This window comes from Pelobates fuscus, chromosome 12 (genome assembly GCF_036172605.1).
Source record: "Pelobates fuscus isolate aPelFus1 chromosome 12, aPelFus1.pri, whole genome shotgun sequence".
NCBI classification, from domain to species: Eukaryota; Metazoa; Chordata; class Amphibia; order Anura; family Pelobatidae; genus Pelobates; species Pelobates fuscus.
The window spans coordinates 88,857,412-88,884,728 of record NC_086328.1 but is presented as its reverse complement, the minus strand read 5'-3'; the positions used below and the strand labels follow the sequence as shown (position 1 = coordinate 88,884,728).

General features: G+C 42.1%; 1 protein-coding gene across 1 annotated transcript in view; it reads right to left on the bottom strand.

The window, feature by feature from the left end:
- Positions 1 to 4,984: 4,984 nt before the first annotated feature.
- Positions 4,985 to 27,317, bottom strand: part of CAPN1 (calpain 1) — a 43,402-nt gene continuing 21,069 nt past the window's right edge. The window contains exons 10-22 of the mRNA XM_063438045.1: positions 24,213 to 24,373; positions 21,070 to 21,242; positions 20,070 to 20,081; positions 19,362 to 19,573; positions 18,885 to 18,924; positions 18,010 to 18,075; positions 17,804 to 17,861; positions 17,657 to 17,721; positions 9,297 to 9,365; positions 7,470 to 7,548; positions 7,219 to 7,335; positions 6,710 to 6,768; positions 4,985 to 5,502 (exon numbers count right to left, since the gene is read on the bottom strand). Coding sequence (XP_063294115.1) covers positions 5,476 to 5,502; positions 6,710 to 6,768; positions 7,219 to 7,335; positions 7,470 to 7,548; positions 9,297 to 9,365; positions 17,657 to 17,721; positions 17,804 to 17,861; positions 18,010 to 18,075; positions 18,885 to 18,924; positions 19,362 to 19,573; positions 20,070 to 20,081; positions 21,070 to 21,242; positions 24,213 to 24,373 — 1,138 coding nt within the window. The 3' untranslated portion in view covers positions 4,985 to 5,475. The remainder of the gene's footprint in view (positions 5,503 to 6,709; positions 6,769 to 7,218; positions 7,336 to 7,469; positions 7,549 to 9,296; positions 9,366 to 17,656; positions 17,722 to 17,803; positions 17,862 to 18,009; positions 18,076 to 18,884; positions 18,925 to 19,361; positions 19,574 to 20,069; positions 20,082 to 21,069; positions 21,243 to 24,212; positions 24,374 to 27,317) is intronic.

Genomic DNA, 27,317 nt, shown 5'->3' with positions numbered 1-27,317 from the left:
CCCCCACCCACCACGCAGGGGTGGGGGCCAGTAGTTCCCCCCCCCTTATTGTTTTATTAGGGCCCCCACCCACCGCGCAGGGGTGGGGGCCAGGGGGGGAGGACAATAGGTCCCCCCCCCTTATTGTTTTATTAGGGCCCCCACCCACAGCGCAGGGGTGGGGGCCAGGGGGGGAGGACAGTAGGTCCCCCCCCCTTATTGTTTTATTAGGGCCCCCACCCACCGCGCAGGGGTGGGGGCCAGGGGGGGGAGGACAATAGGTCCTCCCCCTATTGTTTTATTAGGGGCCCCACCCACCGCGCAGGGGTGGGGGCCAGGGGGGGAGGACAGTAGGTCCCGCCCCCTTGTTTTATTAGGGCCCCCACCCACCGCGCAGGGGTGGGGGCCAGGGGGGGGAGGACAGCAGGTCCCCCCCTTATTGTTTTATTAGGGCCCCCACCCACCGCTCAGGGGTGGGGGCCGGGGGGAGAGGACAGTAGGTCCCCCCCCCTTATTGTTTTATTAGGGCCCCCACCCACCACTCAGGGGTGGGGGCCAGGAGGGGAGAGGACAATAGGTCCCCCCCCTTATTGATTTATTAGGGCCCACCCCCACCGCGCAGGGGTGGGGGCCAGGGGGGGAGGACAGTAGGTCCCGCCCCCTTATTGTTTTATTAGGGCCCCCACCCACCGCGCAGGGGTGGGGGCCAGGGGGGGGGGGGACAGCAGGTCCCCCCCTTATTGTTTTATTAGGGCCCCCACCCACCGCTCAGGGGTGGGGGCCGGGGGGAGAGGACAGTAGGTCCCCCCCCCTTATTGTTTTATTAGGGCCCCCACCCACCACGCAGGGGTGGGGGCCAGGAGGGGGGAGGACAATAGGTCCCCCCCCTTATTGTTTTATTAGGGCCCCCACCCACCGCGCAGGGGTGGGGGCCAGGGGGGGAGGACAATAGGTCCTCCCCCTATTGTTTTATTAGGGCCCCCACCCACCGCGCAGGGGTGGGGGCCAGGGGGGGAGGACAGTAGGTCCCGCCCCCTTATTGTTTTATTAGGGCCCCCACCCACCGCGCAGGGGTGGGGGCCAGGGGGGGAGGACAGTAGGTCCCCCCCCTTATTGTTTTATTAGGGCCCCCACCCACCGCGCAGGGGTGGGGGCCAGGGGGGGAGGACAATAGGTCCCCCCCTTATTGTTTTATTAGGGTCCCCACCCACCGCTCAGGGGTGGGGGCCAGGGGGGAGGACAGTAGGTCCCCCCCCTTATTGTTTTATTAGGACCCCCACCCACCGCGCAGGGGTGGGGGCCAGGGGGGGGAGGACAATAGGTCCCCCCCCTTATTGTTTTATTAGGGCCCCCACCCACCGCGCAGGGGTGGGGGCCAGTAGGTCCCCCCCCCCCCCCTTATTGTTTTATTAGGGCCCCCACCCACCGCGCAGGGGGGGGAGGACAATAGGTCCCCCCCCTTATTGTTTTATTAGGGCCCCCACCCACCGCGCAGGGGTGGGGGCCAGGGGGGAGGACAGTAGGTCCCCCCTTTTATTGTTTTATTAGGGCCCCACCCACCGCGCAGGGGTGGGGGCCAGGGGGGGGAGGACAGTAGGTCCCCCCCCCCCTTATTGTTTTATTAGGGCCCCCACCCACCGCGCAGGGGTGGGGGCCAGGGGGGAGGACAGTAGGTCCCCCCCCATCTTTAACCCCCACGCAAGGGGGGGGGGTGTTTTGTTTTTTTTACAGTGAGCAGCCACAGGCTGCTCACTGCTTACTAGACATGCCCCTACTCGCGGTATAGCGAGTAGGGGCATATTATTTACTAATACTAAGTAATCTTTACTTAGTATTAGTAAAGTTGGCTGAAAGACCAATTCAGGTCTTTCAGCCTTTTAGTAGATAGCTCCCTGATACCGTGGGAATTAGGGAGTTATCTACTAAGCGGCTGCAAGATGCAGCCGCAGCAATGAATAGGATCGGAGTTTCATTCATTAGAATGAAATTCCGATACAAACAAAGTACCGAATTGCATCCTAACACCAATGGAGAAACAGTGCTCATTCTGTTAGGATGCAATTCGGCAGTTTTGCCGGCGTTCTGTCTAAGTGACAGGACGTTCGGCAATACTGACAGGAAGCATTGTGGGAACAGGGAGGAAAGCTAGGGATCATGGGAAAATTGCTCTGACCAGCGGAAATGAAGCACACTTTGCTCCTCCGCTGGTCTGAGCTGGTCAAGCGGAGAAATCCTCCATAAGACAAAGAGTCCCTACTTTGTCTTATGATTTTAAAGAAAACTAAAGAAGACAGGAAGAAAAGAAGAACAGATCCTGAGAGAGGGGGAGAAGAGGAAGAGATTGAGGAAAGGTAAGTTCGGCATGACAGTGCCGCTTTAATGGCTATTATGATGTGACCTGTTGCTCTATAAGCTAGTTCAGCTTGTTTAATCTCATACTTACCTACCCTGTCTCTCTCATGTCTGGAGGGAGCTTTTATTGTTTGAGAATATCTCTTGCTATATGGTCAGACAAGTATACCTAGCCTGGTATACTACGCTTCACTCTTTACCTTTAATGTCCAGATATTACTCTTAGACTACTAGTTCTCAAATGAAAATATGTCCTAGTCATGTCAGCCCTACATGAGGTTGTCTTATCCTAAAAAAAAAAAAAAAAAAAAAAGTCAATATTTCTGATTCCATGACAATGTTTTATTATATCTGTTTTTAATCGCTTGCTATTACTGTCATGGTATGTGTCTGTTATCACGTGCACTGCACTTTTTTTTAGAAATGTGTTTTAGCTATTTTAGTTTGCTCATGAATAATCAAAATAAGCCTTTTGACTGTTACATTTTCCATATTTTAATATTCTTCTTTTATTTAAAAAAAAAAAAAATGTGTATGCTCTATGGAAATGTGTCCCAAACTTAAAGTATAGTAAAAGTGCATAACCATAACATAGTAATATTTTAAAAAATTTGTTTTGTTGTGTTGAACGAGCTGTCCAACATTACCAAACCGGACCTGAATTTCCAGTAACAAGCCAAACAAAAAGACAGTGTCCATAGCTACCCCAGCAATACTTTTAAATAATACAAATGTATAAATAGATGAATCCAAAAAATAGTTGCTTTTTTTGGTACCTCATTCAGAAAAAAAACCTTCCAAAACCATCAAGAAATTTACATACAGCGTACTTGCACACAAAATGAAAATTGCATCAGGCTTACGAGCATGTATTCTTCCTGCATGTCCCCCATCAATCAGTATTTATGCCAATATTTTTTTTTTTTATTTTTTTTTTAAACAAACAATTTTGACTACAAGGACACTGTATCTCATGTTCCAGTGGGCAGAGGTCATGTCTATCCATTTTCTCCTAACTCCACTTACACACATGGTGGCCATGTCCTGTCCTGTACATTAGTCCAATTAGATCAGACACTGAAAGATAAAGAGGCAGTGTCAAAAACCTACAAATATTTAGTCATCAATAGAATGAAACGGGTAGGAACAGGCCTATTTTGATATTTTGTTATTCAAAATAAATGGTATTAAATTTACCATATTCCTGGTCCTTCTGCTTCCTAAATTCAACTACCAGTAAGAGCAAAGGGGTTCATTTGCCAGCCCCCCTCACCAATGGGGGAGACACCCGTAAGGCAATCTTATACTCTACTTTTTGTGAGAGCAAAATATTAGAACGACAGTCTTGTATGTTTTACTGTATTACACTATGTATTTTTTATTTTTTTACCTTTAGGTTATACAGCTGTGTTTATTGCCATTTGATGAAGCCCTGTGTGGCAAAATAAGTTTTGGCTGTTTTTTACGGTTCTTACCCTTTTTGATATAGATCATTTAATGAATATTGGCCCCTGATACTTTGCCTATGCCATATACCTTTTTTATATATGATATATATATTTTTTTAAACCTGGTCATCTAATACTCTGGAATATCCACTCACTCAAGAATCCTAGGTGGGGATTATACCACCCACGCTATTAAAGTGAGCAGCATATCCTGCTCACCTGCATGTGAGTATTATACCTTTAAATTACCAATCACCTGTTACTGCATACAGAGAGCACTATTTGGTTTTATTTTTTCCTTCCACATATCGAGGATCTTCACCACCTACCAACACCTATATCCTACCAGTGGGGGATCAACGCCACTGAATGCTGTTTACACCTGAGCTGTCTCTAGCTCTCGAATAGGTGAGTAGGAGGAACACCACTACTGTCATATTTTATCTTTTTACTACAGTTTTACACTATTGGAACCTTTTCTCTTATTTGCATGCCTCCACGTCATCTGGAAATCGGATTATCTCAGAACCTATAAGATCTACTGTACTCTCACATTTCTTCAATCAACTTGGACTATTTTATTTATATACTTTTATTCAGGACTTTGTTCCCTTTAAAGCATTTTCTGTAAGTACGCATTAGTTTTATTATATCATTATTTGTGTGGCGCGACCTATAATTTTCTGTCTCTACAATTATACAGCTGTGTCCCTCTATTTTCTACATATTGATACATTATGTTTAGATTACTGCAGGATTTATTGCTAAAACCTCTAAAAACAAACCTAAATAAACTCAGGTCTTGTTTTTTTCTTGGTCAAAATTGGCTCTCTTTTTATATAGCTTTATAAGGAATTATTTCAGGATCTCTCCAATTTTTACAAATCTATTTCTCTTTTCTTAATAGCTGACTGAAAAAGCCTAGATTATCGGCGAATCGTGTTTTGGCTTGAAGCTCGCAAGGCTTTTTAGCATCAAATGAGACAAACTCAACAGCAATGCCCAACCTTTGCTAACATTGGTACTTACCCAAAACTGGTGACAGACTTGTATTGATTGTCAGTATAAAATAAAAAGACAGACACCAAATTTACTCGCCCCCATTGGTCATTTCATTACATCACCGTGGTAAACCACAAAGAACAAAACAGGTTCTGTTTTTTTAAACATGTAGAAAAATATGTATTATAAGATCTATGCAATAGTAAGTGATATCAACATTTATTTGGAGTGTCTACACATTGCATTGACTATCTTTGGTACAGACTGACATACTTTTCTTTTTATCATCTAAAAAAAGGTATTAAAAAAACAGAATAATGTAACTATAGGCATCCAGTTGCAAGCATGACCCAAACAGGCACAACAATATACCCATAAATACTTTAGCGTATAATGGATATAGGAGCCATGCTGCATAGATATCTCTCTGATCAAGTAGTGGAACACATTTACTATGACTTGATGGGATAGAAGAGTCTTTTGATGGGATGAGGAGCCATGGCGAAGGACTGAGGATTAAATGGTTTATGGGCCAATGGAAAAATAAAGATGTAAGAGCGAGACCACACAAGAGTATACACCAGAGAGAGATATCCACAACATATTGCTTTGGCACAGCGGCAGGGAGCGGAAGGCACTTGCAATTGGTTATAGGAGTATTGGAGGATCCAGCCCATGCACAGAGAAGGTTTCACTATGCAAACATTGTCATCTGAAGCCACTGAAAAAAAGAAGATATATCAATTTATCCAAAACCAAGCAATGGGTCAAAACATGACCACAGGAACACATTTGATTATTTTTGGTTTGTTTTTGTTCTGGAAAGTAACGTGTATGGTTTTTTTATATGCATTATAGAAAGCACAACAAAAAACAAATATATCTTTGCTAATTCTCATTTAAGGACAGGACGTTTTCAAATTTAACCTACAGAACAACAATTACAAATAAGAAAACCGCTTTTAAAACTACATTCCTAAATATTAATCTATGATACAGGCAACTGTATGCCAAATATTTCCTCAACTGCTATAATCCTTTTATGTATTCTATAATCCCAAAAGTAATTATACAGAACTCTAATGTTCCCATAATGACAAATTTTCTAGATGTCACTCTGCCTCATGTCATATTGCACGATACATAGTCACATTATACCAATATATTGCTTCATATACATTGACCCACACAGAATTGCATTGCCCCAAAATTGTTATACATGTGTTATTTCAAAAACATGCCCGTATTACCTCCACACTGTTGTTTAGTTGTCCCTTTAGGCTCACAGACAGATCTGTTTCTGGCTCTGTGTTATGGCGATACAACTCACACAAGCAGCGCTGTGAGAATCATTATCAGCAGCTTTCCTAGATATTAAAGGGAAACTATAGTGCTAGGAAAACAAAGTTGTTTTCCTAGTACTATAGCACCCTATAGTGCCCTTCCACCCTAACAAAAACTGCAATAATTAACTTTGCAGAATTAAGGGGCCTGTGACACTGCACCCAGACCACTTCAATGAGCTGAAGTGGCCTGGGTGCCTACAGTGTCCTTTTAATACAGCGCAGAATGACACAAAGTAGGACTTCCTGCAGACCACCGTACACAGACTGAGTCTCTTGTGTTCCGCACTCAGAGAAGACGTTCCTATTTTTGTGGCTCATGCAACCACTGTGCGTAAGCTTACAATAAACAAACACTTTTCATGTGCAACTTGTGCATGCATGACTCTAGGATATGAAAACAACCTTGTCAATTATGTATTCATGATTTTAATAGTGTAAGGGTTAAGAAAAAGGGCTGAGATAAGGAATAAACAGTATTAAAGTCATGAAATTTGGGAAATCTACAAGTGACAACGATTGAGATAGATCGAATACATATATATGATCTCAAATAAAGATGTGACAGTCTCAGAAATGACTTACTGTAAACAGGTTGAAGTTAATGACTCCATCCTTGTCTGAATCCATTTTCTGGAAAAATCCTGTAAGAAGAAAAAGAAAAAAAGCACAAGGTAAGAGTAGTAACCAATGATCAGTGGGGTGGACCTAGTATGCTTACAACGGTAGATTTATCAAAACTCAACACAAAACTTGCAGGTTCTCCCACAGATCATTATGCGTTCTGACAAAGTATTGTACAAATTGAACTTTGCATACTAGACATGAACTGGATCATGGAGCAATATACACAACACTATCAAACTGAACCAGTATGGTTTAATAATGTGAGTACAAATCTTTTCATACTTGTACAATATACTGTAAAACAAGACCTGTGTGCTACTCCGAAACTTCCCGATCTACTAGTCTAGAAAGAAAATGCATACCTAGAGGGTGAAAGTCACCCACCTGGCCTGGAACTGGTATACATCAAATAATGCCCGGAATAAATTCAATGACACCCCAGAAAGGGAAAGTGTGTAGCCACTTACTGAACATGGTCTCCAGCCTGATTAGACAGCATGTGAAGTTATCAAAATCTATGGCCAAATCAGGCTCTGCATATCTGGTGACGAGGAGCTGATGCAGTCCATTATTCAGCTTGAATCCTGGAAAAAATAGAGAACTACTATGAACATCAAGTATATTTGTAGATGGTGAAATGGATTTGCTTGTTGTTCTTGTTATTATCACTATGTTTTGCTAATTATCACAATGTAAACTCAAAACTGCCAAAACTCACCTGCAAACTCAACCGCCATACGCATCTCATAAGCACTCATACTTCCGGACTTGTCCATGTCAAACTGTCTGAAGATGGTCTGTAATACAAAACAATTAAATCAGGAAATGCCCAATGTACAGCAGTATGATGGAGGCAAGATTCTTTGTTTACCATCTCTAAAATGTCTCGGTTCTACTCAAATAGGAAGCAGAATACTTATTAGCCACTGGGAGTTATGCATCAAGTTTAACAGTTTAGATTTAAAAACAAATATCCTGTTCAATGGAATGTCCCTGCTGATTGCTGAATTTTTGTAACTTTGTCACACAATTGTTTTTATTCATAAACCCAATACTACCACTGTGTAAAGGTAACACTGTTTGCAGACAGATTTTTTTTTCTCTTTTTTTCCATTTATTTTGTCTTCATTTTTATTTTTTAGATGACATGTAGTCTTCGCTTATATCTTGTACTTATAATTGTGAAATTTCCAGGCAGGTTCACTGCATGTGATTGAAATACTGTGTCTTACCATATCTAAAACCGTTAATATAGGATTTCATTGGAATATATTAACTATAGACTATTATTTATCTTATTAGTTTGCACTTGGAATCATTCCAAGTGCAATCATTCATTTTCACCATGTTCTCACTGCTTCCATTCATTTTTTCTTGCGCACTTACTGCACTCATCATTATTTTGCAATATGATGCATGATGTGATCTGTCACTAACAGACTTTGATTGTTCGTTATTTGGAGAAAGATCAACTATTCCTTTGTCTTGTCCCCATTTCCTGTATACAGTACTATCACAACTCATTAGTTAGTGGGGAAAAAAATAAAGCATCAGCTTACACATGACCAAAACTGTCCTTCAAAGAATTTTCTGACTACTCGCATACAAATCTGAATACCCCATCATCGCCTAGATACTTTGTATGGCATTCTGTATATCTTGGACAGAGATTTACTAAAAGGTCAAATGGAAAAAAGATTCCACAAAACAAAAAATGTGTGGTTGTGTATTAAGTAATTATTTTTCTCAACACAAATATAGTGTTTATATACCTACAAAGATGAAAGATCTCTAATACATTTAGGTACAGTTAAAGCGGCACGGTCACCATTTTGGGACTTTGCCCCAATAGTAACATTGCCCCTGGGGGTACGGAGGCCGGTGGTTGAGGGGAGGGTGGGCAGTTAACGCATGTAAAGGTTTGATTTACTCACCTGAACTTGACTATCGCTGGCGTGGACATCTTGATCAGGTGAACCCTCTTCAGAGCCGATGCCACGGCTGTATTCTCGCGCATGCACTGAGGTCTATGGAGGATTCCAAGAGATCCTCTATAGACTCAGCCAATTCCCTGCGGCCAACACTGGTGATGGCCGTCGGGATTACATTTTAGACTCTGCCTTTAGTCTAAGTAAGTCAGGCGGAGGAGAAATACAGACACCCACTAGTTTCTGAATATCTCTTGACTGGGCTGGAATGTCAGTGAAATTCCAACAAAATCAAAATGAGTATTTCATAAAGATTTTATCTTTATGAAATACTCATTTTTCAGGGATGTGATGACAGTGCCACTTTAACCTGAATATACGCAACTGCAAATAGCAAAACAATTGTTCAAGCTATAGTGCACAGTCTATATTATGGGATGAACTTTTTTGACCACAAAACTAAAATATTAACGAAACAGGTACCAAGACAGCTGCAATTTTTATAAATGTGGATTGCTCCATAACTTTTCTAAACCCAAAGATTTTAAAATTACTGTTTCTTGGTTCCACTTTATGAAATCAGTCTCCCTTGATCTATCTATATTTTTAACACTTACCAGATAACTCTTGATTTTATTCCACAGGACATTGAACTCTGTCAGTCCTAATTTTCCATTACCATCTTTCTGTGACAAAAGAATTAAGGAAACTATCTACCATTAAAACACAATTATAAAACCATGATTCCATGACTCAATTATAAAATGCATTATGTGTTACCTAGCAAAAATTATACAAACTCCAATGTTTCTTCCTGAAATGGCAGCATGCACGGACTGTACAATATATTTTTCGTTATGAAGAACCAGTAGATCGTCCATGTACCACAAATACTTAGAACATTGCCAGGAAAGCACAGAACCAAATTAATCAGAGTGGGAAAGTTATTACATCAGTAATAAAGGTATATTATCATCTGAAAAAGTTAAAATGTTTTCCCTTTTGAGTAAAGAATTTTGATCCAAGTTTATTCTAGGCCATGTGCCAATACGGAATTCTGATTCTTGAACCCAGATTATATTTGGTAAATAACTACAGAAATAAAACAACAAATAGATTTTTTTTTTTTTTAAATGAAATTAAAAGGTATATAAGCAGGAAAGATGCAGCTTGTCACGGGTTTGCAAGATTCACACTGAATCTCAAGCATATTTCAACTTACATATATTCAGACAGTTTTGATTACCATAGTTACATGCTGGAAAGAGACATGCATCCATCAAGTTCAGTCATTCTCACGTTTGTTTTTGCTGTTGACCCAAAAGATCAACAGCAAAAACAACAAACTAGGAAAAATCCTTTTTTTACACCCAAATGGTAGTCAGATGTATCCTTGGATCAAGAAGCTTTAACCCAAATAATTAAAATGTATATCCCTGTATACTGTGCGTTTGCAAGTATTTATCCAATTGCTTTTTAAACATCTGAATAAACTCTGATAAAACCATATGCTTATTGTTCGTACTATAAAATAAAAAAATAAAAAAAACACTTTCCTTTGCCTAACACTACATCTCCTTTCTTCCAGTCTAAATGTGTGACCGTATGCAGGGCCGGCGCTACCCTAAGGCGGCCCAGGAGGCCGCCTTAGGGCGCACGGGTCCAGGGGGCGCGATCTCCGGTGACCAGAAGGAGGAAAGCGCCATTCGCATTGCTCCCCTCCTGTCTGTCACTGCGTGGTGCGTGGCTGAGCGGGCGGAACCCTACTTACCCGGTCTGACAGGAAATGCAACAAACTGCTTCCTGTCAGACCAGAACAGGAAACTGGATCATTTGCCACGGACCTCCAGCTCAGACACATGGATGAAGGTGCGGAGGGGTCAGTGAAAGGTACGCGGGGATAGGTACAGGTAGGAGGGGGGGGGGGCAATAAAAGATAAAGAAGGGAGGACAATAGTAAAAGGTACAAGAGGGGAGGGGTACAATAAAAGTTACAGGACAGGAGGGAGGAGGCAATAAAAGGTACAGGAGGGGAGAGGAAGGAGGCAATAAAAGGTAAAAGGAAGGGGGGCTATGAAAGGTTCAAGAGGGAAGACAATAAAAGGTACAGGAGGGGGAACAATAATACAAGGTAGAATAGGGGAGTGGGGGACAATAAAAGATACAGGGGACAACAATAAAAGGTACAAGAGGGGAGGGTGACAATAAAAAATACAGGACAGAAGGGGGGAAAGGGTATAGGAGGGTAGGGGTACAATAAAAGGTACAGGATGAGGGGACAAGAAAAGGGACAGGTAGGGAGGGGGGACTATGAAGGGTTCAGGAGGGGAGACAGTAAAAAGAACATTAGGGGGATTATGCAAGATACAGGAGGGGGATAATGAAAGGTACAGAAGAGGAAGGGGGACAATAAATGGGACGGGAGGGGGACTTTAAAAGGTATGGGGGGCATTGAAAGACACAGGAGGGAAAGGTCAACTATGAAAGGTTCAGGAGGAGAGGAGGTGAGGAGGTGAGACAATAAAAGGTACAGGGGGACAATAAAAGGTACAGGAGGGACAATAAAAGGTACAGGAGGGACAATAAAAGGTACAGGAGGGACAATAAAAGGTACAGGAGGGGAGGGGGGGGCAATAAAAGGTACGGAAGAATATTAAAAGACACAGGAGGGCTGGAGGGCACAAATAAACATACAGGGGGACAAACACAAAGGGGCTGGGGGGAGAGAGAGTCGCACAGAAGGGTGAGGGGCTGGGGGGCAAGATGCACAGAGGGGCTGTGGGGGAGAACGAAGCACAAAGGGGCTAGGGGGAGAAAGAGATGCACAAAGGTACTGGGGTAAAAAGACACACAAATATGTTGGGGAGAAAGAGCCACACAAAAGGGTAGGGGGACGAAAGACACACAAAAGGGCTGGGGGGGAAGAAAGAGAAAGGCAAAGGGGCTATGGGAAGTAAAAAAAATACACAAGGAGGGTTGTAAGAGACACAAGAGAGATAAAATACAGAAAAGGGGACACACAAAGGATAGAAGGGGGGCAGGACATAAAAAGGGATATAAAACACTAAAGGGGGTAAGTTAGTCAAAAGGGGGGGTAAAAGACATACAGGTGAAGATAAAAAAAATTTCGACGGGGAGGGGGCTGGCAAAATGCATCTTCGCCTGTGTAGTCAAAAATCCTTGCACCGGCCCTGACCGTATGTCCAATGTATAGTCCCATTCATGAATAGATTTCCAGACAATAGTTTGTACTGGCCCGAATATATTTGTATAATGCTATCATATCCCCTCTGAGGCACCGGTTTGACAAACTAGATTACAATTTGTTAACCTCTCTTCATAACTATAATGCTCCATTCCTTTTATCAATTTTGTAGCCTGCCTCTGCAATTTTTCTAGTGGCATAATATCCTTCTTTAGAACAGTCGCCCAAAATTGCACAGACAGGAGAAGAACCTATATATTGTACCTTAATGTGACAATATTGTCACCAAAACAATTTTAGCTAAATGAAGCGGCTTTTATGTATACATCATGTCCCTGCAGTCTCACTGCTCAATTCTCTGACATTTAGGAGTTAAATCATTTTATTTATGGGGGGCGGAGTCTGACCACCGAGCCGTGCAGACACAACTGGCACGAGCTCTGGACCGGCGGGTGGAATCGGGGGTAAAAATCGACGGCTGCCAAGCCAACACTCACTCAAGGGTGCACCACCGAACCCACCGACACCACCCCATGACCGATCAGAGCAGGGACCGCGGAGATCCAAATGTGGCCTACTAGAGCTGCAGCAGAAGGGAGGCGGCCGCTCTCCTCGGCACAAAAGCGAACATGCGACCTCACCGCAACCTACCCCCCCCCCCTCTGGACCGGCGGGAGATATCCCGGGCCCCACAGGACACACAGACCTGATGGGAAAACAAGCAGAAGGGTAACAGAGCACAACAGGGCAACAGACCCACAAAGACCGGCAAAAATGGCCGACCAGCATATGCCTAGAAAGCAGTGCACCCATACTAAGGCACACGTGTCCCCAATGGAACTCTTCGACCGGCTCTGCGCAGGTCTCAAGGAGGCACTATACAGCAGGGGGGCAACCCATCGACAAGATTACTTAATGGTGGCCTCGTGGATACGTTTAGCAGCGAAGCGCAGCCACTACACTCAGGTACCACGAGCCTCCAAGATGGCCGCTCGGCAAAACAGACATTGCCGGGCCCTGACACAGGGCATGGCAGCAAACCCTTCAGGCACAAGCCCCTACAAACACACAAGAAGAGCCAGGAATGCGAACTAAGCGACGCACACACATCTCCCGCCCACCCGGAACCCCGGCGACCAGCGCAACATGAAGCACATCTCCCCACTCAAAGCCACATTGCACGTAACCACGCGGATCCACAACATGGGGGGCACCGCCAGATCGGACCCCCGAGGAGGAGACACCGGGCCCTACAGCCGCACTGACGGGACTAGCTGTCTCAATGGACAGGACTTACCAACGCTGGGCATATGCTGAACTGCCCACCACGCTGCCCCAAAGGTATTTCTGGCCTGGACTGTAATGAACTCTCGCTACAGTGGAATACCCGGTCTCAGAAATCTCACACAGGTCAAAGGCGGACTATGCCTCCATCCCATCACGGACTCTAAATGACAACGCAGCCTATACACACACACTACAGGCAGGGCCAGATTAACAGCCCAGTGGGCCTGGTGCTGACAATTATGACGGGCCTAATAACAGAATCATATCGATTAAAAACAGTAAAACACTCCCAAGCGTCATGTATCTGATGGAGATGGTGCTGGAGAGAAAGAAAACAGCAGCTATAAGAAAACACATACCCTATGCTAATCTCCCTCTAATTTATCTTTTCATCTTTCAAGTAAATCCATAACCCCTAACAGCAGTGTCCAGTCAAGCAGGAAGTCAATGGGCTGGGTAAAAGGGTGTGCCACTGACACAAATCGCGTAACCTGCCAAAAGGGGAAAACATGCCCAAAAAGAGGACATGTCTGCCCAAATAATTAGAAGGCCAGCCTGGCATGAATGCATGTCAGGCGGTCTGCCAATCATGCAGCTGGCCAACTAAGGGCATACTATGCAGACAGCACCCTGAGCTTGGCATAAATCCATCTAATGATGCGCTCGTTCAACGCTTTCTAAGGACTGTCCCCTAGCACTCGCTGGTCCACTTGTCTCCTTACCTTCTTACTAGCAGGCAGAAGATCCTGGTATATAGTCTGGGACAGAGAAAAGCTGTATGTAGTGAGTGTAGACGAAAGGGAACATGCCACAGTGTTAGATAGACCAAAGTCAGCATTACCTTAAAGGATCACTATAGGGTCAGGAACACAAACATGAATTCCTGACCCTATAGTGTTAACACCACCATCTAGCCCCCCTGGCCCCTCATGCCTCCATAAATATAGTAAAAATCTTACTGTATTGAAGCCTGAAGCTGTAACTCTGCATGCTGTTGGACTCAGAAAAACAAGCAGTCTGCTGACATCATCAGAAGTGGTGGCCTGATCCAATCACAATGCTTCACCATAGGATTGGCTGAGACTGACAAAAAGGCAGATCAGGGGCAGAGCCAGCATGATTCAAACACAGCCCTGGCCAATCAGCATCTCCTCATAGAGATGAATTGAATAAATGAATCTCTATGAGGAAAGTTCAGTGCCTGCATGCAGAGGGAGGAGACACTGAATGTTTAGATGCATTTTAGGCAGCCATGACCCAGGAAGATCTCTAACAGCCATCTAAGGAGTGGCCAGTGAAGTTATCACTAGGCTGTAATGTAAAGATTGCATTTTCTCTGAAAAGACAGTGTTTATAGCAAAAAGCCTGGCGGTAATGATTCTACTCACCAGAACAAATTCAATAAGCTGTAGTTGTTCTGGTCACTATAGTGTCCCTTTAACTATATTCATTCTCAGCCAGTCCACACAAGTTTTGTTCCCATACATCCCTCTTAAGTTTCCATACTTAAGTAAGAGTATGTGAAAAGTAGTTAGGGTTGCCACCTTTCTTGGAAAAACATACCGGCCTTACTAATTTGCATAAGTTAATATGTATGGGTGACATCACATGATGTAAATTACAAGGAGTGACATAAGAGAAAATGCTGTAAAATCACCAAAAAAACGACTTAGTTTGATTCTGCTGTATAGATTGATTCCTCCCAGTGCCCCCACGTGTCGATTACTCCAGGTCTCAGTGTTCCTATGTAACAGTGTCTCAGTGCCCCATGTCTCCCAGTGTCCCCTAGTGTCGTGTCCCCAGGTCTCCCAGTGATCCTATGTATCACAGTGTCCCTATGTATCACAGTGTCTCAATGCCCCATGTCTCCCTGTGTCCTCCAGTATTCCCATGTGTCTATGTCCCCATGTATGTGTCACTAGGACACTAGGAAGACGGGGAGACCTGGGGACACGGGGAGACCTGGGGACACAGAGACACCAGTGACACTGGGAGACTAGGGTACACTGGCTGGGACACATGGGGACACTGGGAAAATAGGGGACACTTAATGACATGGGGACACTGAGACACCAGGGCCACAGACACTAGGGACACTAGCTTGGACACATGGGGACATTGAGACACTTGAGGCACTGGGAGACATGGAGGCACTAGGAGACATGGGGACAGTGAGACACTGGGAGACTAGGGGTCACTGGGAGACTAGGGTGCACCAGGGACACTGGCTGGGAGACATGGGGACACTGGGAGGCATGGGGACACTGTGTCCCCATGTGTCTGTGTCATAATGTCTCCCAAAGTCCCTTAGTGTCTCAGTGTCTGCCATAATGTCTCTCAGTGTCCCTTAGTGTCTCAGTGTCTGTCTCCTTGCTGCCTTTCCCCATCCCTTACTTCCCTGAGCTGTAGGCTGTCTCTGCAGGGTGGGAGTTGCAGTATGGACTCTCAGTAGCTGCACCCCTGCAGATCAGTGAGTATAGATAGGCAGGGAGGGAGATGCCGGAACTTCCTATCACTGCCTCTTTCCACACACAGTGACCCCTACTGGCCAGTGCTGGTATTGCATAGTAATCTCTTGTTTATACTGAGAAAAATAACAGCATTTGTATTGCCAATATCACTGCAATATTGGCACCAGCCAGGCAGCCTCAAATACTGTCTGTGCCAATAAAATAAAAGCCAGGTGGAATCCCTAAGAGTAGTGTGTGAAAAAAAAGAAAAAAAAAAAATTTAATATTTTTTTTTATTTTTTTTTTAAATCAATGGGCCTATTCCATGGGCCTGGGCCTGCAGCTGCAGCTCCATCAGCCCCTATGTTAATCCGGCCCTGACTACAGGACTAAACATGATGCTAATTACTGTTGTCTTCATTTCTGTTGTCTTTATTTCTATTTTTAATGAATCTTGCTGTTGAGACCAGTATAGTGAGGGAACAGAATTGTTACTAGCCCTTTGCATTGCTCTTGCAGATACACTAGCCTATATACTAAATCTATGTTAAACAGGAGTTTCCCACTCTGTTAACTCCGTTCATGCATAAGAATAGCCTGTCAATTGCATAGTAAAACACCCTGCAATCACTGCTGGTGTTGTGTATTGCACCGCTGAGCCAGTTTCACCTTGTGAGGCTTCCCTATACCAGCATTGGCTAGCAGGGTACAGCCTGTATGTCATTGTAGACTAAATGTTTCTCACCTAGCTGACTAGGCAGGGCAAATTGTCTTAAAATACAACTCTACTATACCAGCGTATACTAAGTTCAATTGTTGAGCCTGATTTAGTAATATACTTTCTAAGCATGTCTATTAATACTCACACGCTTGTTTCTCGAATCGTTACCTTTTTCCTTTAACCCCTTAAGGACCAAACTTCTGGAATAAAATGGATTCATGACATGTCACACATGTCATGTGTCCTTAAGGGGTTAAAAAAAATATGTATGTAAACCCAACGTGCCACAACACTGTTATGTTATGAACATGAAAATCAAGCCTGCTGATGCCGTTGTGGCATCTCCTGCTCTGTCAATAGCTTGCTACACCCTACAGGAGCCTCCCGTGTGTAGTTAAAGTGCAATTTATAGAGCAGGAGATTAAAAAGCTCTTAAAGTAAGTTACATCTGAATTAAAATGAAACCATTTTGTTTTCATGCAGGCTGTCAGTCACAGCCAGGGGAGTTGTGGCTTGGGCCGCATAAACCGAAAGAAAAGTGATTTAACTCTTAAATGGCAGGGAATTGAACAGTGAAACTCCAGAGACATGATATATACACAAAAACTGCTTCATTAAGCTTAAGTCGTTTTGGTGATTATAGTGTCACTTTAATGTCTTGTGCAAGATCTTTTTACTCTGCTCTGTTAAGTTTTGGTTTGTTTTTTTAAGGGGGTGTTATTGTTAAAAAAAATTAAAAAAAAAGAGCTGAACTGTGGAGAAATGTGCACCATTCTGAATGATTGTGAAAAGTTGAGTTTTTTTCTAGAATTAAATATTACTTTTTTTTTTTTTAATCCTTTACTAGGCATGGATTTTGAAACTTGGCCTGAAATGCAAATTTTTAGTCAAATATGAATGAACATAAAATGAAATTGTATGAAACCATTAAATGCCCTTTAAACAATGTTTGTTACATTTTGAATGGGTATTTGGATGTGTAAGGCGCTTTCTGAGAGCCTATCAGGAAACTGCTATCAAAAGAAGCAAGGCGACTAATGCACAAAAAATGTACATTCTGCCAAAAATAATTAGGACAAATTCTGACAGGAAGTGGATCATATCATCCACCAAAAGGGAGTGGCATTTTAGATGAAGGACTGATTAAGCCTAACAAAGCAAATATCTACCATCTCTGAAAGTTAGTTAAAAACATAATATAATATTGTGTATCACAGTAAAACGGAGGGATAATTAAATACAATTAGGAACAAAGATCAGCACAAGCTGGCATCATCCAGGGGAACAAACAGAAAGAGCTATTTAAAAGGATACATCCATTAGATTCACCATACTACGGCAAGATTCCAAACTAAATCCTTTTGTACGGAGGTCTTTATCTGGGTTAGAAATAAGAGTTACATTTTAGACGGAGTGAAGACAGTCACTAGCCAAAATATATATGCACACAAACACACTTACGTTTTGATATGATCCTGTTTAATATTGACTGCAATTCTGTAACACTAATTTCCATATCCTGTTTGAATAGAAAATAGAGAATGAAGCGATGGAAGTCATAATTATACGCAAATACTCCAGCATAGGAATACACGTATTTAGCATGTGTACACAGAAATCAGCAGCACATCGATATTACACATCACACAAATTAGACATATACCTACCGCCCCAGCAAGCTGTTTGAAAAGATTTTTAAATGCATCATCAATCTGATCTTCAGATAATTGTTCCTGTGAATGGATAAGAAAATTAAATAAGAAATAGAGCTACTGCATCTAGCAATACATACAACAATTGATCATGCTGGTTAAGAGTTTGTACCTTGGAGCACAATAATAATAATATAGTGTATAATAGTATATCCCCTAGTCGAGCCGTAGATTAGGGGATATGCAGTTTAGCAGCAGTCCTACTCATCACAAAGGATGTGCAAGCTGTACACACATCACACAGATTATAGATGAACAGTGGGCAGTCCTATACCTCCATCTATTTTAATAAATTGCTGCAGTTATACACCACCATGTGCTGTGACACAGTGACAGGAGACGTCTATACACCATAATCTTTGCAATAATGCTATGTGATGTTATGCTGCTTATAAGGTAAAAAGAGCAAAATATACTTATGGTGAGGTCTCCAAGTTATACACAGGACTTCTATATGAACCTTTAACCGGATACCCCTACCAACTCTGTAGTTGTAGAAAGGGGCTATGTATTATAACTGATATTTACATTGATATTGAAAAGAACTAGAAAGTATCCAGGTTGTAGGTTCAAGGTAGGTGACCTTTTAGACCAACCATGGCTACATCTACAATGTTAATTTTTATTATCCCATAATACATGAACAGCTTTATTGATTTATACTGTTATATACTACAAAAAGAAATTCATTAAAAAAATGACAATGTCAACTGTGATTTTTCAATGTTCAGTGCATAAGTGCCTTGTCAGTCCAGTGTCAGAACTTCTTTACGAGATAATCTCATACATTTATTATAGTAGATAGACACCAGGGTGCCGGGGAAACTCACCTCAGTGGGAAGGTCAGCCTTTATTTCATCATCCATTTCCCTGCAGAGAGAGAAAGAGAGAGAGAGCGAGAGAGAGCAAGAGCGAGAGCGAGAGCGAGAGCGAGAGAGAGAGCGAGAGAGAGAGCGAGAGAGAGAGCGAGAGAGAGAGCGAGAGAGAGAGCGAGAGAGAGAGCGAGAGAGAGAGCGAGAGAGAGAGCGAGAGAGAGAGATTTATAAATCAGACAAGTCAATAAAAATGAAAGAATTGGGGAAAAATAACTCGTGCCCATCATTTTTGTTTGTCATCACTACACTGATCGATCCCTTTTTTTACTTACTGCACAGCTTACGACTTGAGCTTTATTGCTACATTTATGGTTCCCCCTTTTTCTGATACTATGCTAATCTTAACGCTCCAAATTCACACCTTGATCTAGTGATATATTTTTTAAAATCTTTAGTTTACCCTTCCAATCCGTCAAGCACCACATCACTTACACTGCTCCGTGTTTATTTTCAGAGAAGAATCTCAAAACAAAGTCACTTTCAACATTTGGTTCAAAGGTGGAAGGTACGACAATGTATTCCCCAGGTGGAAGCTTGTGTCGGGTGCTGACCTCTCTTAAGTTAATGAACTGTTCAGAGCGAGCACGGGATGAGTTTGAAAGGAAGAAATCACGGTTCAAGTGTACGGCCGGCTGTCCTTTATACTAACAAATTGGGAGAAGGTTATAAAACATTTCTTTAAAACATTTTTTTAAAGAAAGAAGACAATTTAAAAAAGAGTCAGAACCCAGCTAGACAATGAAGTGTAGATTATGATGAAAAGAGAAAGAGAGAGAGAGGGAGAGAGAGAGAAGGAAGATAAATAGAAGAGTAATTAAAGAGAGAACTAGATAGACATACATGAGACAATAAACAAAGCAGACCCATTAGCAGTAATCAAGTTCTAAAATGGCAGATAAACACACATTTTTACAAAGTGACAGGAAGACTAAGGCAGTTTAATTAAAAGTGACAAAATAGAAAGCTTAATAAACGAGGCAACAAGTATGTCAGAAGTGTAGGGAAAATATCCATAAAATAAGTAATGAAAGGGGTAAACATAAAAGATAAAGGGATAACTATGAAGATGAAACATGAACAAACAAAAACATAGTTCAGTTTGATAAAGCGCTTTGACACATATGTTTAGGAGGTACATACCTGTGGAGGAACCTATGGATATTAAAAAAAGGAAAAAAAAATCACTAATTAGTTACATTGTTTAAGCTTTCAGACTCACATTATAATGCTAAGGATAATACATGGTAAAATGAAAAAATAAAAATAAAAATCTATATGTATCAGATGAATCTTGAAGAAGAAAAATAAAAGGCCTTGGTTTGAAACAAAAACATTGAATAGTAGAATAAAAACCAACAATGTTTTTTTACAATGGCCCACTAAGTCTTGTAATTGCTTGATTGATAAGTTATTGGCAACATATATGATATTGTAGGTCAGGGCTAGGCAACCATTGACACTCCAGATGTTGTGGACTACATCTCCGTTGATGCTTTGCCAGCAATATGGCTGCAAAAGTATTATGGGAGATGTAGTCCACAACAACTGTTGTACCGAAGGTTGCCTCCCCCTGTGCCAAGTTATACACCAGGACTGAGAGCATTACAATGTGCGTACATGTATAGAAAGACAAATAATATTTTATTGTTCTCATAAATAATGATGCATATCAGTGATTATTAAACATGTCTTATTTACCCAAAACAGTTTTAAAAGTATTGATTTACATATCATTTTGCACCCCATCATGGATACTGATACAACCTAGAACCCAAAAAACCACAGACAAACACATTAACACCAAAAACAAAAAAACAATTATATATTTTGTGAGTGTGTGTGCGTATACACACACACACACACAAAAAAAATATTCACGAATGGAAAGGCATATACACTTTGGGCAAATTACTTAAATGTATTAGTAGGTCTGTAATTATAGTAGTTAATTACACAGACAACCACTGTCTTTGCAATATCTTTGGGTGCAGTCCCTCTATTTAAGAATGAAGAGTTATGCTTCCATTGTGGCTGAGCCAAGATTGCACAAAAAGTATTACAAAGAATGTATTACCAGTAAAACAAAAAAAGTTAAAAAAGGTACTAACAAAACCTTTAATTATATTCTGCATATGAATACCTCATAGACAGCAAAGCCAATGGTTTCCATATCTTTCCCAAAACGTTTCTCCTTACGCCGGTTCTTCTGCATAAGAGCCAGGAGGAATGTGCAGCCTTTTTCAGAACCATAGTCGTCATCATCATCCTCTTCGTCAAGCTTTATCTTAAACTGTGGGTTGACCCAAAACGTGGCTAAGAGAAGAAGTAGTAATGAGGCATTTTCTGCAACAGGGTTTCTCCAGAACTACAGTTACAAGGTGCACAAGTAAATAATGTGTGCAAGAGTTTCTGGATTCTATTTCAGAAGAAAAAAGATAATCTGATACTCTCCCTGTGACTGCTGAACGAATCAGAAAGACTGAATCATGGGGGGGGCGGAGCCGAACCAGCAATCTGAACGGTCGCACACTGCATGAGCTCCTGTAGTGCAGGGTCAAAAATCGACGATTACCAAGAGACTACCTGCTGGAAACTACCCACAAATAGGCTACTTGAACAGATGAAACAGCCACAGACCTGCTGACACTAATCATGACACCCAACTCAACCAGGTACCGCAGCAGCTACATGAGGCCTAGCGGAGACACGGGGGCCACCAAGCCGCCAGATGCTTTCCGCACCAAACAAGCGACATGCACTCACCGACCCCCCCCCCCCCCCCCCCCTCCGAGGACCGATGGGGGTTATCACGATCCCTGCCAGACGGGGTACCCCAAGCACCGCAACAAGCGACAGGCACAATAGCCTCCCTACATGAAGCGGAGCAAGGGGCCACCAAGATGGCGGGGTCACTCTGACACGAGAGTGTCGGACAAGCGATGGCAAGAGCATGCTAAAACAAAAACCGTCGACCACACAAAAGACTACATCGCATTAATTTTTTACCACTTTTGGGCCAAGTTAGCGGCACACCAGCAGCCTGACACACCAAACCAAAACCCACCCGCGAAGGTCAGAGCCGTCGGCAGAAGGAGGACAGGGGATACTCACCAGGGCAACTCGATGGCCCCTATTCTAAACCCCCACGTCAAGGACCCTCCCGGACCGGGAGCAACACTGGGCATGACCCAGAGGTGCCAGCCACACTGGCGGAGAGTGATATGGCGAATACGTAAGCGTCCGGCTAAACACCTCCGAACCACCCCACAAGGGGCGAACCTTGGCCACACAGGCTTCCAGGCTCGTGGCCTACAAGCACCAGACGCCACATGGTTCTTGGGCATGGGATGACCCACACCCCCAGAACGGCAGGGCTCTACCCAGCGGAGACAGACTCCAGGCGCAAGACCCGATCCCAGACTGTACCTGACACTTAGCGGTTACCAGACCCGCAGCAGCAGCACAGCAATCCGGGTGCATACCGGAGGAGGGCATCTTACCGCACATCGCATCTGCACGGCCAACCATCCACATGGACCGAGCATACAGAGGAGCCTCAGCCCAACGATGCCTCACCTGATCATGCTGGACCCGACCGAAGAAAGGTGCTCATACTGGTTGCGGGACTTTGTAAATCGAAGGGCGGGCATAGGTTGAAAATGCCGCAGCCGCAAGAACTTACAAGCCATCCACCTCACCCACAACAAGCGGGGGAAATGGCATATTATCACAAATGGACGCTATCCTGACTCTTAAAGTTATATGTGTTGCAGCCGTTCACTCTAGACAGTAGATATGTGAATATACCTCTCGAAATACATTAATCTTTATTGCATACTCTTTGCCTCATATCCTTATGCTTAGTGATACTTCACTGCACTTGTAGAGAGATGGGTCACTACACCATTAGAAATGCTTACCGTACACACCACGAGTGGCATTATCCCCGCTCATTCCTCACCCATGCACACATGTAACAACACGCTACCTGGCACATATGCATAGAGAGCAGCCTACTAGGTGATGACCTGTTACCTTAACACAGACAAGAATTCACTGAATATGGCACACCTGCCTCAGTCCACCCTAAGAATAACTAAACACCATACACAGCACTGCTGCCCTCGCACGCAAAGCTGAAGCCCAGAACTGAGACCTCACTCCCATAACATTCAGGCTCTCCACACAGCGCATCATGCACCACCTCAAACTGATAGAGCCTCCTACATCGCTTGTTAATTCATCTTAAACATACAAGTTAGCATGTTACACAACACGACTATAACTACTTCTTTATCTTGCAATACTTCTTGTTTAATTCATGTTCCTACTCGACAAAAAAAAAAAAAGTGCAGCACCTCTTGACTATATATACCAATTGTTTGCAATAATATTGTGTACTAAACGTGTCACCGATTAAGCTTGTAATCATCTCTGCACTCAAAAATAAAGAATTATAAAAAAAAAAAAGAAAGACTGAATCATGGATCAAATACAGGTGATACTCTAAAAATTTGAATATCGTGCAAAAGTTCATTAATTTCAGTAATGAAACGTAAAAGGGGAACTAATAAATGAGATAGACGCATAGTTCAAGCTGTGATTTGTCATAAGTGGGCTGATTATGGCTTACAGCTCATGAAAACCTATGTTTCTATATCTTTATTGTTTTTACTATGTTTCTATGTACACTCCTTGTTTTATTGATTGCATGTAATATTCTAATTTACTGAATGCACTTATGACAAATCACAGCTTGAACTATCTTGCTTTGCATGTAATGCGTCTATCTCATATATTAGTTTCCCCTTTTACGTTTGAGTATCACCTGTATTAGATTTGAATGTGAGAAAACCCCAGGATTGAGAACAGATGTCTAACAAAGCTTTTATTATATTTTGGATTATCACATATTTTAAATATTTCATGAAATATATTTCATGAAATTCCTGTTTAAGAACAATACAACAACACAAGTAAAATTCTTACAACCCTAATTTACTCAATCTACAGTTACAGGAGTGCAATGTTCCAACTTTACCCAACAAAAGTGACCAAAGGATCTGCACTTTCAACATAGGTATGCCATTCCTCTTTCCTTGTAAATCACTCAGTCATATAAACTAAGGGATTATATTCCGTTTTAAACATGTGGAAGCATCTCTGCGTTGAAATATGTGCTGGAATGGAAATGCTTCTGCTCCACTCATATTTATAAAGTTACAGATTCAGAACATTACTAGTACTGCTCTAAATGTCCATTTCTAAAATGATTATAGTTACCAGGGTAGTTTCGGCAGCCCCCAGCAGTGCTTCCTTTCCTCCAAGAACCATTGTATAGGGTTGTGCTCCATTTTCGGAATCTGCGGGCTTTGAGAGCATCCGGGGTGAGATTACAGATCTCAAGACGAGAATATTCACGTAGGAAATCCTGAAAAGACATCCTGAGGCATAGGGAAAAAGAGAATTAGATGGAGAAAACTGAAAATGGCAGAGAAAGAAAACAAAAAAGATATGGGCAGTGAAAGTGGAAATCTGATATTTGCAGCTGGAGAACATAAAGCAGATGATTTCAAAGTAGCGATCCACAGACAGGTACCCATACGCACATCCCTTTCTGATTCCCAGTGTATTATACTATCACTGGCAGACCCATTAGCAGTAAACAGCACATGTGGAGTGTAGATTGCCATATGCACCTATAGCTAAATGGGCTTTTTTACTACATATTTTGGTTTAAGTGCAGCTGTCTGCAACTTAGATGGATTAGCGTGACAACTGTATTAATCTAAACACTAAAGTCACCCAGACCAGTTCATCCCAATGAAGTTGCTAGGGTGCAGTGGTCCAGTAGTTTTAACTGTTCAAGGTAAAACATTGCAGTTTTGTAAAAAAAAAAAAAAAAAATCACTAGGGTAGTTTCCTATGCAGTAACCAAGTAAATCCACAACATCCAGAATACAAGAATAACCATGACTTAATGAAAACTCAGAGCTTTGCTACATAGTTGCTGACACAAACGGTTAATTACAGGACATAAGGTGTGCAACCCTGAGCAAGAAACCACATTTGTAGATAATAGATGGGTTTAGATATGTAATGATGTTAAGTATATGCTCTTATCCACCGATAACTGTATGTATTTCCATCTTATGTAGCCTCCAAGCACACCAGCCTTTCCTTGGTGCAGTACTAATAGCGAATATACTACTATTTGCCTGTGTGCAATTGATTTGCCTTTTTTTCCCCCAGATTCCCCTTTTTCTTTTCTGTACCCCAAACCACTTTAATGAACTAAAAAAAATGTCAAATTGAAAACAAATTTAATGTGTAATTAAGTAAAATAAGCAATGTAAAGTGAACATTGTCCAAAGCAGTTCACAGGAAAGCATGTAATCCCATGCTTTCCTATTGGAAGCACTCATTACATACCATTGGATTGGACAAATGCAGAAGATGAGACATCTCCACGATGATATTGAAGGAGGCATAGAGGTGAACAGTGCTGAACGCAGTCTTGAATATTTTTTGCTGCAAACTGGGGGTTAGGGGGTGCACTAGTATAAACCGTTACCCTGTATTCCAAAAACTTTAGGAATACAGGGTAACTAGTGTGCTCCCAGCATCTGTTCTGTAGGTGACAAATGAGTGCCTGTATGCTCGTACATTCATTTTAAATGCACTGTCTATGTCAGAATAGCCCCGGTATTAGAAGCATTTCAACATGTAAAAAAAAATTAAAATTTGTTGGGGGAAAAAAAAAAAAGAATCTACAGCATTGTTGTACACAGATGCCATAGCTTTGTGCAATCATATTTTAATTGATTAAAAAAGACAAAAAACTGTTATACATTCAAATGTTACCATGGCAACCATTTGAACGTAGACTGTTTTTGTCAGTCAATGAAAGTACAGTATGCATTATTTCCCAAACTTTGCCATAGATTGTAAGCTTGTGTGAGCAAGGCCTTCTTCACGTCTTGTCAGTGTCAATATTTTGTATGTCAATTACATATTGATAGATCTCCCCATTCTATAATTGGAAAGTGCTGCGGAATATGCTGGCGCTATATAAATAATAATATTAATAATAATAAGAAAGCACAAAATTTGATTCAGAAGGGCACTGAGTGAGCTCCAAATCATGCAGTGAGAACATGCATTTGGCACCCTGGGAACAGTTAGCTCAAATCTGACGCAAAAGATGATGGGAGGGTCATGCAAGAGGATGAGTTGAAAATTCCCTAACAAGTTTTGCAAAGAGGAACAGAGCCTGTTTTTGAGGAGATATAATATAATAGCAGGATTTTACCAGTCCTGGGGAACTAGAAAATAAACCATAGAAAGCAAAAGTAAGACCAGATCAACCCAATTGGTGCACAAAATATGATCGAAAAGAAATGTTAAAATGTGGCCTTAGAAAACTACACACAAGTTAAGTTCATTTAAAAAGCGCAGCATTAAATTCCATTTACACGTTGACATGAGAGGTTTGTTTTAAAGAAGGTTACTCCAAATAAAACACAATCTAGGTTCTTCACCAAAGTGAGAATTGTCTGGAGTTCACTATGGATTCAAAATGAATTTTTTTTTAAAATAAAAATCTAAAGTTTATGCAGTGGAAGCATTGCTGACTTGGAGAATCTCAGTCCATCAATTTTGACCTTAAATTTGAAATTCACTTTAAATTCAGCGTGAACTCCTGACAATTCTTACTTTAGTAAATCACCTTGTATGAATGAGAGTGGCTATTGTTTTTCCTTGGTAAACCGGGCAGAAATACTTCAGAAATTCTGTCAAACTACAATCAAAATGGGGTTCAATGGGAGTGGGTCCATGACACACAAGAACTTTTCTTTTCTTTTTTTACATGTAGTCTAGCGGCCCTAAGGAAAGAGGTCACAGTATAGCAGTATCCTCTGTACGTAGTGACACTGCAAGGGTGTTTGCTTATGAAAATACATGTATAGAAACATTAGGGGGTTATTTACTGAACCTGAAAATGTAGGGTAAGGAGAAGAGACTTGCAGTGATTTGTGAAATATTCACAGCTATCCCCCAGAAAGCAACTGGAGTGGCACAATTGGCTGAGAATAAGCATAATATCCTTTTCAGCTTTGTTTTATTTTATTTAAAGGTTTACTCCAAGCACCAATACCAATTCAGTGATATGAAGTGGTCTTGGTGCCTGGAGTCTGTATGTGGAACGATTCACTTTGAACCCCGTTGCTACTGGAGGTGTAACTTCACCTTCAGCATCGTCAGTGGGGAGTCATTAGTTCCCCGGTTGCTAATGTAAATTGCGTGCAGTTTAACGTCCGTCATCAGCATGCACAGCATATATCAGTATAGGAAGGGTAACCCAGACGATAAAACAAATAAAACAAG